We start from the raw sequence: 14,415 nt of genomic DNA, 5'->3' as shown, positions 1-14,415 counted from the left end.
TGAAAGTATCTGACAAAGACTTCAATGTTCCACGGAGGAAAAGCAACTGCTCAGAATGCACAGTGTAGTAGGCAGACTCCTAAAATGGCCCGAGATCTCCTGCCCTAATCCCCAGGCTGAACACAGAACACCCTGGTCGTGTTAAGTTACACGGCAGAGGGTCTCAGCAGACCTGAGGTTCCTAACAGAGTGACTTTCGGTTAATCAAAAGGGAGTCTATCCAGTCATGCCTAAGCTACACCTCCGAGCCCATCCACAGCAGAGCATTTTCTCCGGCCACTAGGAGAAGAGGAAGCCTGAGAGCGTCCAAGTGTAAGGACTCAGTGCGCTGCTGGAGCTGGAAGACGGGAGGCTCACGGGATCAGAAACTCCGTCAGCCCGGGAAGCTGAGAAGACCGCACAGGCCAGCCAGCGAGGAAACGAGGACCTGAGTCCTCCGTGCAGGGAGCTGGATTCACCAGCAACCTGAACATGCCCCAAGTGGGTCCTCCAGACCCTCCGGAAGAGAGCCCAGCCTGCGTGCACCTTGGTTCTGGCCATGCGAGGCCCAGGTCAGGAGCCCAGGTGAGCTCTCTCGGACTCCTGACCCATAGGACTATGAAGCAGGTGCTGTTTGAGCCATTAAATGTGTTACCCAGGAGAAAACAAAGGCAGATTTTGCTACCAGGACGGTAGGACACTGCGGTAACCATCACCTATTTAAGTTCATTTTGAGGTAATTAAGAGAACCCTAAAGTGTCACATGACAGCATTTGGGACTCACTGATTGCTCTAAGGTGAGAATACTCTTTTTATTATTTTTCTAAAATGGTACTACACAAAGAGTGCATCCCTTAATTCTCCAAACAACATGTTTCTTCTATTTTGTTTAGATTATTGCCAAAGTAACTGTACTTGAAAAAGAAGCCCGATCATCAAATTCTAACGAATAGGCAAATAAATATGAGCTTTTTAATATCGTCTACCCTACACTTTGAGTTTGGTGCACTGTCCTGGCTTCAAGTCTCCCAGAAGCTGCAGAATGGTGTCCAACAGCACCCGGCTTGAATTAACCAAGAATTCTCGACCACATGCTATGGCAGCAACATCTGCAACAGAAAGATAAAACGAAGCATCAAAATTACTGTTACTTCAGAGTCTGGAAGGGTCTGGTCAAGACTGTATTTTTTGCTGTTTTTCCCCTGAGAGACCTAACAAAAACATAGAGCAGCCCATGAGGTATTACCAAACAGTGTCGTCCACAGAGCTGACAGCCCAGAAACTGTAAGTAACGAGCACGACAGTTACTAAGATGCTTAGCCATGTCCCCGGTGATTAGCAGATGCCTCTGCAGTGGCACCAAGCACTGGAACCTAAGCACGTCTGCTGCCTGGCCACAGCACGGCAGGTGGACACCTGCTCCAGAGTCCCGGACTCAACAGCTGTGAGCAGTCAGGGTCCAAACAGAAAGTGGATGGGCCTTGCTTTGTCTGGGACCAAAGAAAGACGCTAAAATCCACCTTCAATGGGAGCGAAATCCTAAGGACTTTGAAGCACAATACCAAACTGAAATCATGAGATCAAAAAACAGCATGAACACTGGCCCTGAAAAACCTCTTTTTCTCAATTTTACACCCTATCGTGGGTCAGCAAGGATGTTTCTTCATGCCTGAGGCGTTGCAAATCCAGCATGGAGATCAGAGCCGGTGACTGCCCTGGCTCCTACAGGACACTGCCACAGCTCCTCCAGGCTCTATCCACACTGGCAAATACCCACAAGGATACGTCGATGCTCCAAATGTATGTCGTGCGTGTTGGTAAGATTTTTCTTTAGGTAGGGCTAACGATAAAGCACAATTCACAGTAACTAAATTCCTAACTCAAAGAAGCAGGCCAAACCGGAGCAGAAGCAGGGCGGGAGCCCGGTCCTCCCCGGCTTTAACGGGAATGCTTCCTGAACACGGCGTCTGCTATGTGATCCTGTGATCACTTCCTTACTAGTTTAAGAAGTTTTCTTCTATATTTAGTTGGCTGATAATTAGCAAGAATGGAGGATGAATTTTACCACTTACTTGTTCTGTCTATGATTAACTATAAGCTGATGGTGGAATATAAAATTTCAGGATATGACATTTTATCTATGTTACCAGATCAAATTTGTGGAATCAGATCCTGGACATTCAGTTAAGTGTCTGACTTCGGCTCAGGTCATGATCTCATGGTTCGTGGGTTTGAGCCCCGCGTCGGGCTCTGTGCTGACAGCTAGCTCACAGCCTGGAGCCTGCTTCAGATTCTGTGTCTCCCTCTCTCTCTGACCCTCCCCTGCTCACACTCTCTCTCTCTCTCAGAAATAAACATTAAAAAATAAAAAATAAAAAATAAAATAAAAAGAAGAATCAAGAGAGGCATATTAAAGTCTACTGGACCTAACAGACTTTTCCCCCACTTCTGCTTGCCTTTCCATCAAAATTTGCCTCATAAATCGATGCTGTGTTATTTGGTATATCATCTCACGACAGCTATAACTTTACTGAAGATGAGACCCTTCACCGACACAAACTTACCTTCTGTGTTCAATGAATTTGAACGTGACAACTATATTTTCTAGTGTATGACACACTCTAATTTTAATAAAGAGAGATTTAGGGAGAAACTGAAGCTTTAAGCATTTGGCATCATAAACTCCTAGAAAGTCATTTTAAGGTAGTTTTTTTCAGAGGAAAACCTTCTTCACGTAACTACAGGAAACCCCCTCCTGGAAACCCCACAGGAAGACATCTATTCTCGCTGCGTACTTCAGAGGCCAGTTCCCAGAGACGACCCCCCAGCAAACCACGCCTCCAGCGTGCACACCCTGGAGTCGTCCCCGCCCTGTGGCTCACGTGTAACCAGCAGCATGTGGCGGAACTGACACTGTGCCTGTCAAGGCAAGGCAGGAAGGAGCCTGACGCCTTGCACCTCAGTCTCGTGCCACTTCCTCTAGAAGCCCAGAGTCGCTAAGAATGAAATTTAACTGTCCTGAGGCTGCCACAATGCGGAGACCAGAGAGTACACAGAGATGCCCTGGGACCACATGCGGAGGGACACTGGGCGAGCCCCCAGCTGTTCGAGCCTCTGCAAGTCAGGCCGCCGCAGCCGAGGCCCCGAGCAGCACAGAGCAGACGTCACCCTGCCAAGCCCTGAGCAAAGTCAGCGACTGTCCTTGTTTGAGGACCTCAAGTGAGGTGATTAGAGAGCTGATGCCAGAGATCAACCAACTAACGAAAAACCGGAAAAGGCAGGGACTCCCAGCAGGGGTGCAAGGCAAGCACTTCTCACCTGGAGCAAACACTGGATGCCATAAGGGCCAGCAAGAAAAACTCAGCCAAAACTTTCAACAGACTGCTGGGTCAGCGGCCACCTGGGGCTGACAGTGAGCAGAGGGGACCCTGACTACGAAAGGAAGGTGGCAGAGGTTTGCCAGAGTTAATGGAAAGTCACAAAACAGCAAATAGAAAAGCAATCTGTAAGGGGAGAGTTTATGGTATGTAAATTTTAAATTTCAAGTTGCTATTCAAATTCCAGTTAACATGCAGTGTAATACCAGTTTTGGCGTACAATACAGTGATTCAAGACTTCCATACGTCACCTGGTGCTCATCTCAAGTGCCCTGCTCTCCTTAATCCCCATCACCTATTTCCCCCATCCCCCCACCTCCCCTCTGGCGACCATCAATTTGTTCTCTATAGTTAAGAGTGTTTCTCTGCCACTCTCTTTTGCTTTTGCTCATTTGCTGTTTCTCAAATTCTACATGTGAGTGAAATCATATGGTATCTTTCCCTTAGTGTTATATGGTCTAGCTACATCCATGTCATTGCAAATGGCAAGATTTTATTTTTTATGGCTGAGTAATATCCCGTCTTATTTATCCATTCATCATTCGATGGACACTTGGGCTATTTCCATAGTTTGGCTATTATAAATAACGCTGCTATAAACATGGGGGTATACATGTTTGAGTTACTATTTTTGTATTCTTTGGGTAAATACTTAGTATTGTGATTACTGGGTCGTAGGGTAGTTCTATTTTTCACTTCTTGAGGGACCTCCATACTGTTCTCCAGAGTGCCTGGTGCCTGCGCCAGTTTGCATTCCCATCAGCAGTGCAAGAGGGCTTCCCTTTCTCCACAGCCTCACCAACACCTGCTGTTTCTCCTGTTGTTGATTTTAGTCATTCTGACAGGTGTGAGGTGTTATCTCACTGTGGTTTTGATTTGTATTTCCCTGATGATGAATGATGTTGAGCATCTTTTCATGTGTCTGTTAGTCATCTGGTGTCTTCTTTGGAAAAATATCTGTTTATTTCTTCTGCCCATTTTTTAAATTGAATTATTCATGTTTTGGGTGTTGATAAGTTCTTTATAGATTTTGGATTCTAGCCCATTATCAGAAATGTCATTTGAAAATATCTTCCCCTATTCAGCAAATTGCCTTTTAGTTCTGTTGATTGTTTCCTTCACTGTGCAGAAGCTTTTTATCTTGATGAAATCCCAATAGTTTATTTCTACTTTTGTTTCCCTTGCCTCTGGAGACATGTCTAGAAAGAAGTTCCTATGGCCGAGGTCAAAGAGGTTATCGCCTGTGTTCACCTCTCCATCAGGATTCTGATGATTTCCCATCTCACACTTGGGTCTTTCATCCGTTTTGAACTTATTTTTGTTTATGATGTAAGAAAGTGGTCCATTTCATTCATCTGCATGTCACCATCCAGATTTCCCAGCACCATTTGTTGAAGAGAATGGTTTTTTCCCATTGGATATTCTTTCCTGCTCTGTCAAAGATGAGTTGACCATATAGTTGCGGGTCCATTTCTGGGTTTTCTGTTCTGTTCTACTGATCAATGTGTCTGTTTCTGTGCCAATACCATACTGTTTGGATGACTACAGCTTTGTAATATAACCTGACATCTGGAATTGTGATGCCTCCCACTTTGCTTTGCTCTTTCAAGACTGCTTTGGCTATTTGGGGTCTTTTGTGGTTCCATACAAATTTTAGGATTGTTTGTTCTAGCTCTGTGAAAAATGTCATGATGTTCTATACAGAAAACCTGAAAGACTCCACCAAAATACTGCTAGAACTAAAAAATGAATTCAGTCAAGTCACAGAATACAAAATTAATGTATAGAAATCTGTTGCATTTCTATACACCAATAATGAAGTAGCAGAAAGAGAAATTAAGGATTCAATCCCATTTACAACTGCACCAAAAACAGAAATATAAGCTTAACGAAAGTGATGAAAGACCTGTACTCTGAAAACTATCAAAACACTAACGAAAGAAACTGAAAATAACAAAGAAATAGAAAGACATTCCACACGCATGGACTGGAAGGACAAGTACTGTTACTATGTGCGTGCCACCCAAAGCAATATACACAATTAATGAATCCCTATTAAAATACAAACTGTATGTAAATTTTTTGAAAAAAATCCTTGTTTTAGAAGGCAGAAGATCTACCTGATAGCTAGGTCAAAGTCTCTACTATACTGCCTACTCCCCATGGAACAGCGGGAGATAGATTCCTAAGCCCCCACGGCCTCTGCAAAGCAGCATTTTAATAAAGCACCACTGTAGAAAGTAATCTTCCCAGTAAAATTCACCAACATGTAAGTGAAAATATAAGTGCATGCTTTCTCTTTGTGAGTTCCCATGTGAGCCACTCCAAGTAGGAAAAAACAAAGCCAAGTTGAGTTTGTATGTCGGACAACAGGCTGCTTTACCTGTTGGCCAACTGCCTCACCCACACACACTAGCCAGTAATTCGAGCAACTCAGATTCACAACGTAGCAGAATGACAAACCATATCCATCACAGAACTTTATGGTCCCCTGAAAATAGCAGAGAGTCCAGTCACCAAGTCTGCAAATGCCTTCGGTTGGTTTAAAAAGAGATCTTGAAACATTAAAAGTTAGAGCAACGCAAGCCCCCTCCACCCAAAGGTGCGATGTGGGAAGCGTGCAGTGCTGTCCTGGAAAAGGACTGGGCTAAGTCAGGACTGGCCCAGACACCATCTGAGCCTCAAAATCCACCTCAAAAAAGTATCACCAATTTTTGAGGAATTATGAAGAAAATGTCTAAACAGGATCTATGTCACTAGGATTTCAGTAGATGAAGGATGATGCCATGAGGAAAAGAAGATTTCCTCTCTCTTTAACAGCAGAGAATTACCCTCAGAGTAGCACACGATAGAGCAAGGAGGACAGAGCAATGTAACAGAATAAAATTGTAAAGAACAAAACTAATGGTCACGGCAACACGTCTAACTAGTTTACTGACTTCAGACTCACCAGTATATATCACTTCCCGCTGTACTCAGATATGACGTATTAGTTATGTAGTCCTTCGGCTTTATCCCTTACAGTCGTTGAGTCGTATATTTGCATCATAAGAATAACTACAATCTTTGGGAAACAATTTAGGTTTCGTACCCAAACAACAGCAAGAGCTGTCACTTACACTTAACTGAAGGTTCTACTTCAGCTAGACATCAGCAAAACAAAGGTATCTCCAAACAACAAGCAGCTAAACTTAAAAGTTTTATTTTGACTTCTTTCCGTGTGCTGAGCTGAACGGAACATGCAGACTCATCCCATTGCTGACATCGGTCACCTTCCTCACCGACTCTTACCACCATCCCCTGGGGGAGGCTCCACAATACCCGCACCTGGTGCCCATCCCAGACCCACTGAACCAGACTCTCCAGGGTAAGAACCACAGGGCATCTAGAAAGTTCCTAGGAGACGTTCCTGCACATGCCTCCACCCTGGCTGTCATCACCACTCCAGGCACACCGCTATCAGCTCAGTGCATCTAAGAAGTACTTACTTGTTACGATCCCCGCCAAAGCAAACACAAACTGATTTTCATCAGAATCGAGCTCCTTGACATCCCCATCCAGTGACTTCACAAAACTCTCCATTGTTTGACCAGTGATGTTGAAAAACTTCAAAGCTTTATCCTGAAAGTTTGGAAATGAAAGCATCACACCTTTGCACCGATACCAGTACAAAATAGTCTAAGCGTGTGAGGGCGCAGAAGACACACTCGTTCTAATCACAGACGCAGTATTTAGAAGTCTGCTCCTTCATTCCAAGCTCCCATTGAAACGACCAGGAAAAGGAAGTTTGGAAACTGCAGGAAACTTACCCTGCAGACTGACAGAAAGAGTAAAATAAAATACATGTGAGGGAACAGTTCAAATTTACACAGTGGTGGAAGCTTCGGGGCGGGCTCACCAGCACACACCGGGGACGGCTAGAGAAGTGTGTTCTGTTGCTTCTAGGCACGAAACCACAGGTTTCAACCTTTGGAGAACCGATTTTCAAATACAGTCCTGACAGAAACTTCAACTTGTCCAGAGATGAAGGCAGTGAGCAGGCCTGTCTGGCAGTCTAATAAATCTTCAGGACGTGGCCAACAGTATCTCCCAGTTTGCAGAACGTTTGGAAGGGCTTCCTGGGGGTGCTGGGCGCTAGGCAGCAGCTGAAAAGCCAACGCGCTCACGGACGGCACGAGGCAGCTTCATGGGCTGATACAAGTGTTCTCAGACTGGGTTGTGGTGATGATCACACAACTCTGGAAATGAGCTAAAACCACCGAACTGTATGCTCACAAATGGGTGAATTATACGGTACGTAAGTTACACAACAATAAAGGTGAAAATACAACCATCTCTCCACCTAAAGTCACACGGGACGTGTATTCTCTAAGTCATAAGGAATTTATGGCTGGGCCCCCGCCAGACATCCCTGACGTGTACTTCTGTTCAGGGCCACCCCACTCTCCTCAAGGGCAGCCACGGCCTCCCTAGCCCGTCTGGTCCTCTGGCCCCACGCCTGCCTCAGGGACAGGNCTGCCTCAGGTTCCGGGTCCCCCACCCCTGGCCCCTGCCCCGTGCCAGGCGCTGCCGGAGCCGCCACAGGGAGCGTGGCACTGGCCTTCCTGCCCCACCTCCACGCCCACAGCCCGCCTCCCATCTATCCTCACTCACAGTCCGGACAGTCTTCCCAAGGTCCCCTGCCCCACCACTCTTTTACTCAAAACCTCTAGTCTTACCACCCACCCGATAAAATCTGTGACCTGGCATTTGAGGTCTTCCAAAATCACATTCCACGCTACTTCCGGGGCCTCATCTCACCACGACTCTACCACACTACTCCTCCACTCTGTGTCAACTGCCCCACACAGGCCCTAAAACAAGCTCAGACTGCTCACCCCGCGCTTCTGATTAGGCTATTTCTCTCTTCTCCTGAGCTCGCCATTTTCTGTCACTGCCACCTATTCAAGTTAATCAAAGCCCATTTCAAATCTCTTTTCTCTGGGAAGTCTCTTGGGGTGTGTCGGTGGGTGTGTGTGTGAATGTATACACACACGTTTGTATTATTAACATAGGTATGTTAAACATATAACTTTCAACAAGTTAACTATTATGTTATCCATGGAATAACATATATAAAAGCACTTTAAACTTTTTTAAATGCAGGGCACCTGGGTGGCTCAGTCATCTAAGTGTCCAACTTCGACTCAGGTCATGATCTCACAATTTATTTGTGAGTTCAAGCCTTAGGTCAGGCTCTGTGCTGATGGCTCAGAACCTGGAGCCTGCTTTAGATTCTGTGTCTCCCCCTCTCTCTCTGCCCCTCCATGCTCACTCTGTCTCTCTCAAAAATAAACATTAAGAAAAAAATTTTTTAAATAAAAACTTTGTTAAATGCGTATAGATGTCAAGTAACAACCCTGAAGTGGCCCTATCTGCACAAACACTACAGGGATTGTGGGAGACCAGGGACCTTATTCCACTGACCTGGCACACGCCCTAGAGCAGCAGCACACGCCCTAGAGCAGCAGCTTACCCTGGACCCTGCACAGTGGCTGTGCCAACCCCTGACGCGTGAATAAAAGACATGGATTTCACCTACAGGTGCCTCAGCAGACACACTGTACCCTCCATGTTCCGTAAACACAGATCGACAACGTGCAGGGAGCCGCGGGGCCACGCTTACTCCACCCAGGATGGCCTTGACGACGTCCTCGCTGCTGGAGACGCCCCACAGGAGCGTGCAGGCCGCCGCCCCCATCGCCGTGCAGTACTCGGCCTGCTGCAGGAGCTGCTGCTTTGCTTCGTTCAGCTGCTGTCGGAGAGCAAGCTTCTCCTAAAATGAAAGCAAAATCAGTAAAACGATTAGCATTCAACCTTGAAATATCTCTATTGTGTTTCTCAGAGACTGAAAAAAATGCACACAGAATTATAGGAAACAGTCGGCAAATGAAAACTGGTCCTTCAACAGCTACAATCTATAGCTTTTTAAACTTGAGAGGAAAAATTGACAACACTCTGAAAAAAGAACATACTGCTATGCTAGACTTTATAAATACCGCAAAACTTGACTTCATCTTCCAGTAAAATGAAACATAAGGTGCCTCAGGGCTCAAGGGGCCCTACCCAGAATCAACGGTGACTGGGACACCACAGAGCAATATCTGTGGACCGGAAGCTTCCAGAGGGCTCAGTCCACTGGAAAACCACCGCCTGACACAGCCAAGCCCAGCTAGGACAGATGCAACAGAAGCAGGGAGAAGTGCAGAGAGGGCCTCCAGGCACGCTGTGCATAGCCAGCTGAGCACCAGTGGGACAGCAAGATGGAGGCCACCAGCAGCTTCTGAATAACAGAGCTGGCAAGTTTCAGCCGGGGCTCCTCACAGTGAACCTTCCTCCTGACACTCCCTCTGACCACACAAACAGTCCTGAAGGTTCATTTCAGGTAGCTCTTGGGTAGTACAGGGCTTCCTGACCTCCCCAACCGCCACCACTGGTTGCACTATTTGTTTTACCTGAAGTTCCCTCAAAAGGTGAGAGCATTTCCCTACTTAATAAGAATAAACTTAACAAGTATAGAAACCTAGCTGAATACATTTATACCCAAGCATAATTAGAATAACAACTCTCCAAGTTAAAGTATTTTAGATGTTTTAGGTTTTTCTTTTGGAGAGGTGAGTGCAGGACAAATCGGGGCGGGGAGGGGGGAGGAAGAAATGAGCCATAAATCAAACTTTGTTGACATCATAATTTGGCGTAGGGTGGCCATTCACATCTACTGGGGATGATGTATTTCATATGCAGAGTTTCAGACAAATGTGCACATATATTCACACTCACTCTAGGGGAAGGATGGTCACTAAACCCATGACCCATGTCAGGGTCTTAGGTGATGACAAACGCTAGCTGCACTCTAACAGTAGTCTGGACTCACAGATTCATTCTTCAAGTGTCTACAGCTGAACATACTCAAGTAATGGGGATGTGTGCAAACCTACATCAAGCACGTGCTTTAGGGACTCTAGCCCTTCTCTAGCTGAAGCAATCTGCATCCCAATTAGTTTGGTTATGATGGTTCTTTAACAAGATTGCTCAGAAACTGCTGAGAATGACCAGACAGGACAGTCTTCACTACAGTCACATTTGGCGGCTGCAGGCAGATATGTCCCAACACAGGGCTGCACACAGAGTATAATATCAAACAGAAACTCAGTGAAATTAGTTCCATTCACAGTCACATCAAAAGTAAGAAAATACTTAGGGATACACTTAAGAAAAGCAGTTCAAGAGGTGCCTGGATGGCTCTGTCAGTTAAACATCTGCCTTCGGCTCAGCTCAGATCTCACATTTCGTGAGTCTGAGCCCCATATCGGGCTCTCTGCTATCAGTGCAGAGCTCGCTTCAGATCCTCTGTTCCCTTCTCTCTGTGCCCCTCCCCTACTTGTGCACTCTCTCACACGTGTGCTCTCTCAAAAATAAATAAATGAAAAATTAAAATAAAAAAAAAAAGACATTCAGCCAGCTCAAACTACTCTACCCCANGTGTCTACAGCTGAACATACTCAAGTAATGGGGATGTGTGCAAACCTACATCAAGCACGTGCTTTAGGGACTCTAGCCCTTCTCTAGCTGAAGCAATCTGCATCCCAATTAGTTTGGTTATGATGGTTCTTTAACAAGATTGCTCAGAAACTGCTGAGAATGACCAGACAGGACAGTCTTCACTACAGTCACATTTGGCGGCTGCAGGCAGATATGTCCCAACACAGGGCTGCACACAGAGTATAATATCAAACAGAAACTCAGTGAAATTAGTTCCATTCACAGTCACATCAAAAGTAAGAAAATACTTAGGGATACACTTAAGAAAAGCAGTTCAAGAGGTGCCTGGATGGCTCTGTCAGTTAAACATCTGCCTTCGGCTCAGCTCAGATCTCACATTTCGTGAGTCTGAGCCCCATATCGGGCTCTCTGCTATCAGTGCAGAGCTCGCTTCAGATCCTCTGTTCCCTTCTCTCTGTGCCCCTCCCCTACTTGTGCACTCTCTCACACGTGTGTGCTCTCTCAAAAATAAATAAATGAAAAATTAAAATTAAAAAAAAAAAGACATTCAGCCAGCTCAAACTACTCTACCCCACCTCAAGGCCAGCTTCAAAATGACAAACTGAAAAAAGAAAATAAGAAGAATTGGGGGGGGAGAAAGAAAAGAAATGCAGTTCAAGACCTGTACAGTAAAAACTACAAAGCATTACTGAGAAAAAGTACAGAAGATCTAAACCAATGGAAAGATATACCATGTTCATGAACTGGAAAACTCAAAACTGGTAAAATGGTAATCACCCCAAACTGATCTATAGATTCAATGCAATCCCTATCAAAATTTTAGCAAGCTTCTTTGGGCAAAATCATAATCTGATCCTACAACGCATATGGAAATTAAAAAAAAAAAAAACTTTGAAAAAGAAAAACAATGTTAAAGGGGAACTAACACTGCCTGATTGCATTAAAAAATACAAAAACTTACTAGAAAGCTACAGAAATCAAACCAGTGTGGTATTGGCATCAGTACAGACATACAGATCAATGAAACATTAACATTTATGGCAACTGATTTTAACTGAAGGGCCAAGGCAATTCAATGGAAAAAGCAGTCTCTTTGACAAATGATCACAAAACAACTAGATAGTCATATGCAAAGAAATGAAAATAATAACAACTCAAAATGAATCACAGACCTAAATGTAAAATTTCTAGAAGAAAACCTCTGTGGCCTTGGGTTAGGCAAATATTTTAGATATAACAAAATCATAACCCATTAAAAAATGGTAAATTTAACTTCATCAAAACTTAAAACTTTTACTCTTCAAAAGACACCATTAGGAAAGTAAAAAGGCAAGCCATAGACTAAAAGAAATTATTTATAAATCGTACAAGGAAAAAAGGACTTGTGAGTAGAAAATATAAAGAACTCTTGCAACACAAAAATAAACATCCAATTAAAAATAGTCAGAAGATTGTATACCTGAAACTCACGTAACATTGTGGGTCAAATATGTTTCAATGACAAAAAAATGATTTAAACAGGCAAAAAACATGAATAGGTATTTAACCAAAGAAAATATATGAATGAATAATAAACACATGAAAAGATGCTCAACATGAGGATAATGCAAATTAAAGCCACAATGAGATACTTTAACATACCACTAAAATGGCTATAATTCAAAGGAGCAACAACACCAAGTGTTCGCAAGAATACAGGAAAAGCATCACCTTCACACAGTGCTGGATAGAATGTAGAATGGCACACTCATTTTGTTAAACATTTTGGCAGTTTCTCACAAAGTTAACCATAAACTTACCATATGACCCAGGAATTTCACTCCTACGTATCTCCCCAAAAAAAGATTAAAATATATGTCCACACGAACACTTGTACATGAATGTTCACAGCAGTAGTACTCAAAAGAGTCAAAAAACTGGAAATAACTAAATATCTCTCATAGTTGGTGAATAGATATAGAAAATGTGGTACAATAAAAAGAGCAATTGACACATGTTAACATAAATGAACTTTCAAAGCATTACACCAGACGTACAAGACTACATACTGGATTATTTCATTTTTATAAAATATCCATAAAAGCTATGTCTATAGAGACAGAAAGTTGATTGGGGGTTGCTACGGCTAGAGCAAAGACTAACTATAAACATGTATGTGATGGAAATGTTCTAAAAATTGGACAAAATCCAGCACTCACATGTGATAAAAATTCTCAGCAAACTAGCAATTGAAGGGAACTTCAACTTGATAAAAAAGTATCTACAAAACACCACAGCTCAAATCATACTTATGTTCATTATGGGGAAGGCTACAAACGAATGGGGGCAGAGAGTACATGGGAAGTCTCCGTATTTTCCGGTTTTGCTGTGAACACTGGAACATTGCTTAACCATAAAAAAGAATGAAATCTTGCCATTTGCAGTGACACACATGGACAGAGCTAGAGAGCATATACAACGCAAGTCAGAGAAAGACAAATACCATATGATCTCACTCGTATGTGGAATTTAAGAAACAAACGAGCAAAGGGAAGGAAAAAGGGAGGGGCGAAACAAGAAACAGGCTCTTAGCTAGGAGAACTGACTGATGGTCACCAGAGGGGAGATGAGGGAGGGGGCGGGGGAAACAGGTGATGGGGAGTAAGAAGGAGGCCGCCTGTGATGAGCGCCCAGTGTGTGTGGAAGCGGTGAGTCACTATATCGTGCCCCTGAAACTAACACTACACTGCATGTTAACTGCAATTGAAATAAAAACTTAAAATAAAAGGTCTTTTTTTTTTAATCATACTTAATGGTGAAAGACTGCTTTTCCCCCAAGATCAGGAACAAGGCAAGATTGTCCACTCTTGTCACTCTTACTCAACATAGTGCCAGAAGTTCCCCACAGTGTAATAACACAAAAGAAACAGAAAGTACACAGAGAAGAGAGAAGAAACAGAACTGTTCCCATTTTGCAATGACATGACTATCTATATTTAAAAAGAAAGAAAGAAAGAAAGAAAGAAAGAAAGAAAGAAAGAAAGAAAGAAAGAAAGAAAGAAAGAAAGAAAGAAAAAGAGAAAAAGAAACTTGGGGCACCTGGGTGGCTCAGCTGGTTAAGCATCCAACTTCAGCTCAGGTCATGATCTCACAGCTCATGAGTTCAAGCCCCATACCAGGCTCACTGTCATCAGCACAGAGCCGACTCCAGATCCTCTGTCCCCCTCCATCCCCTCCCCTGCACATACGCTTTCTTTCTCTCTCTCAAAAATAAATAAACATTAAAAAAAAAAAAAAACTCCAGGTATTTTTTTTTTAATTCCTAGATGGGGCACCTGGGTGGCTCAGTTGGTTAAGCATCCAACTCTTGATTTCGGCTCAGGTCATGGTCTCACAGTTCCTGGGTTTGAGCCCCGTGCACTCACAATGCAGAGCCTGCTGGAGATTCTCTCTCTCCTCCGCTTGTGTGTGAATTCTCTCTCTCTCAAAATAAATAAACATTTTGAAATTAAAAAACAGGAGCACCTGGGTTGCTCAG

The 14,415-nt window shown here is 43.8% G+C and overlaps 1 protein-coding gene across 2 annotated transcripts in view; it reads right to left on the bottom strand.

Annotated features, from left to right (window-relative positions):
* The window catches only part of HSF2BP (heat shock transcription factor 2 binding protein), a 93,106-nt gene that overhangs the window by 56,047 nt on the left and 22,644 nt on the right, over positions 1–14,415 (bottom strand). For both annotated transcript variants that reach the window (XM_077755442.1, XM_077755443.1), the window contains exons 5-7: positions 9,022–9,171; positions 6,845–6,977; positions 971–1,088 (exon numbers count right to left, since the gene is read on the bottom strand). In XM_077755442.1, the coding sequence (XP_077611568.1) occupies positions 971–1,088; positions 6,845–6,977; positions 9,022–9,171 (401 nt within the window). The remainder of the gene's footprint in view (positions 1–970; positions 1,089–6,844; positions 6,978–9,021; positions 9,172–14,415) is intronic.

Source organism: Crocuta crocuta, unplaced genomic scaffold (assembly GCF_008692635.1).
Source record: "Crocuta crocuta isolate KB4526 unplaced genomic scaffold, BGI_CrCroc_1.0 scaffold675, whole genome shotgun sequence".
NCBI classification, from domain to species: Eukaryota; Metazoa; Chordata; class Mammalia; order Carnivora; family Hyaenidae; genus Crocuta; species Crocuta crocuta.
Note: the sequence above shows the minus strand (reverse complement) of the source record. Positions and strands in the feature narration are given on the sequence as shown.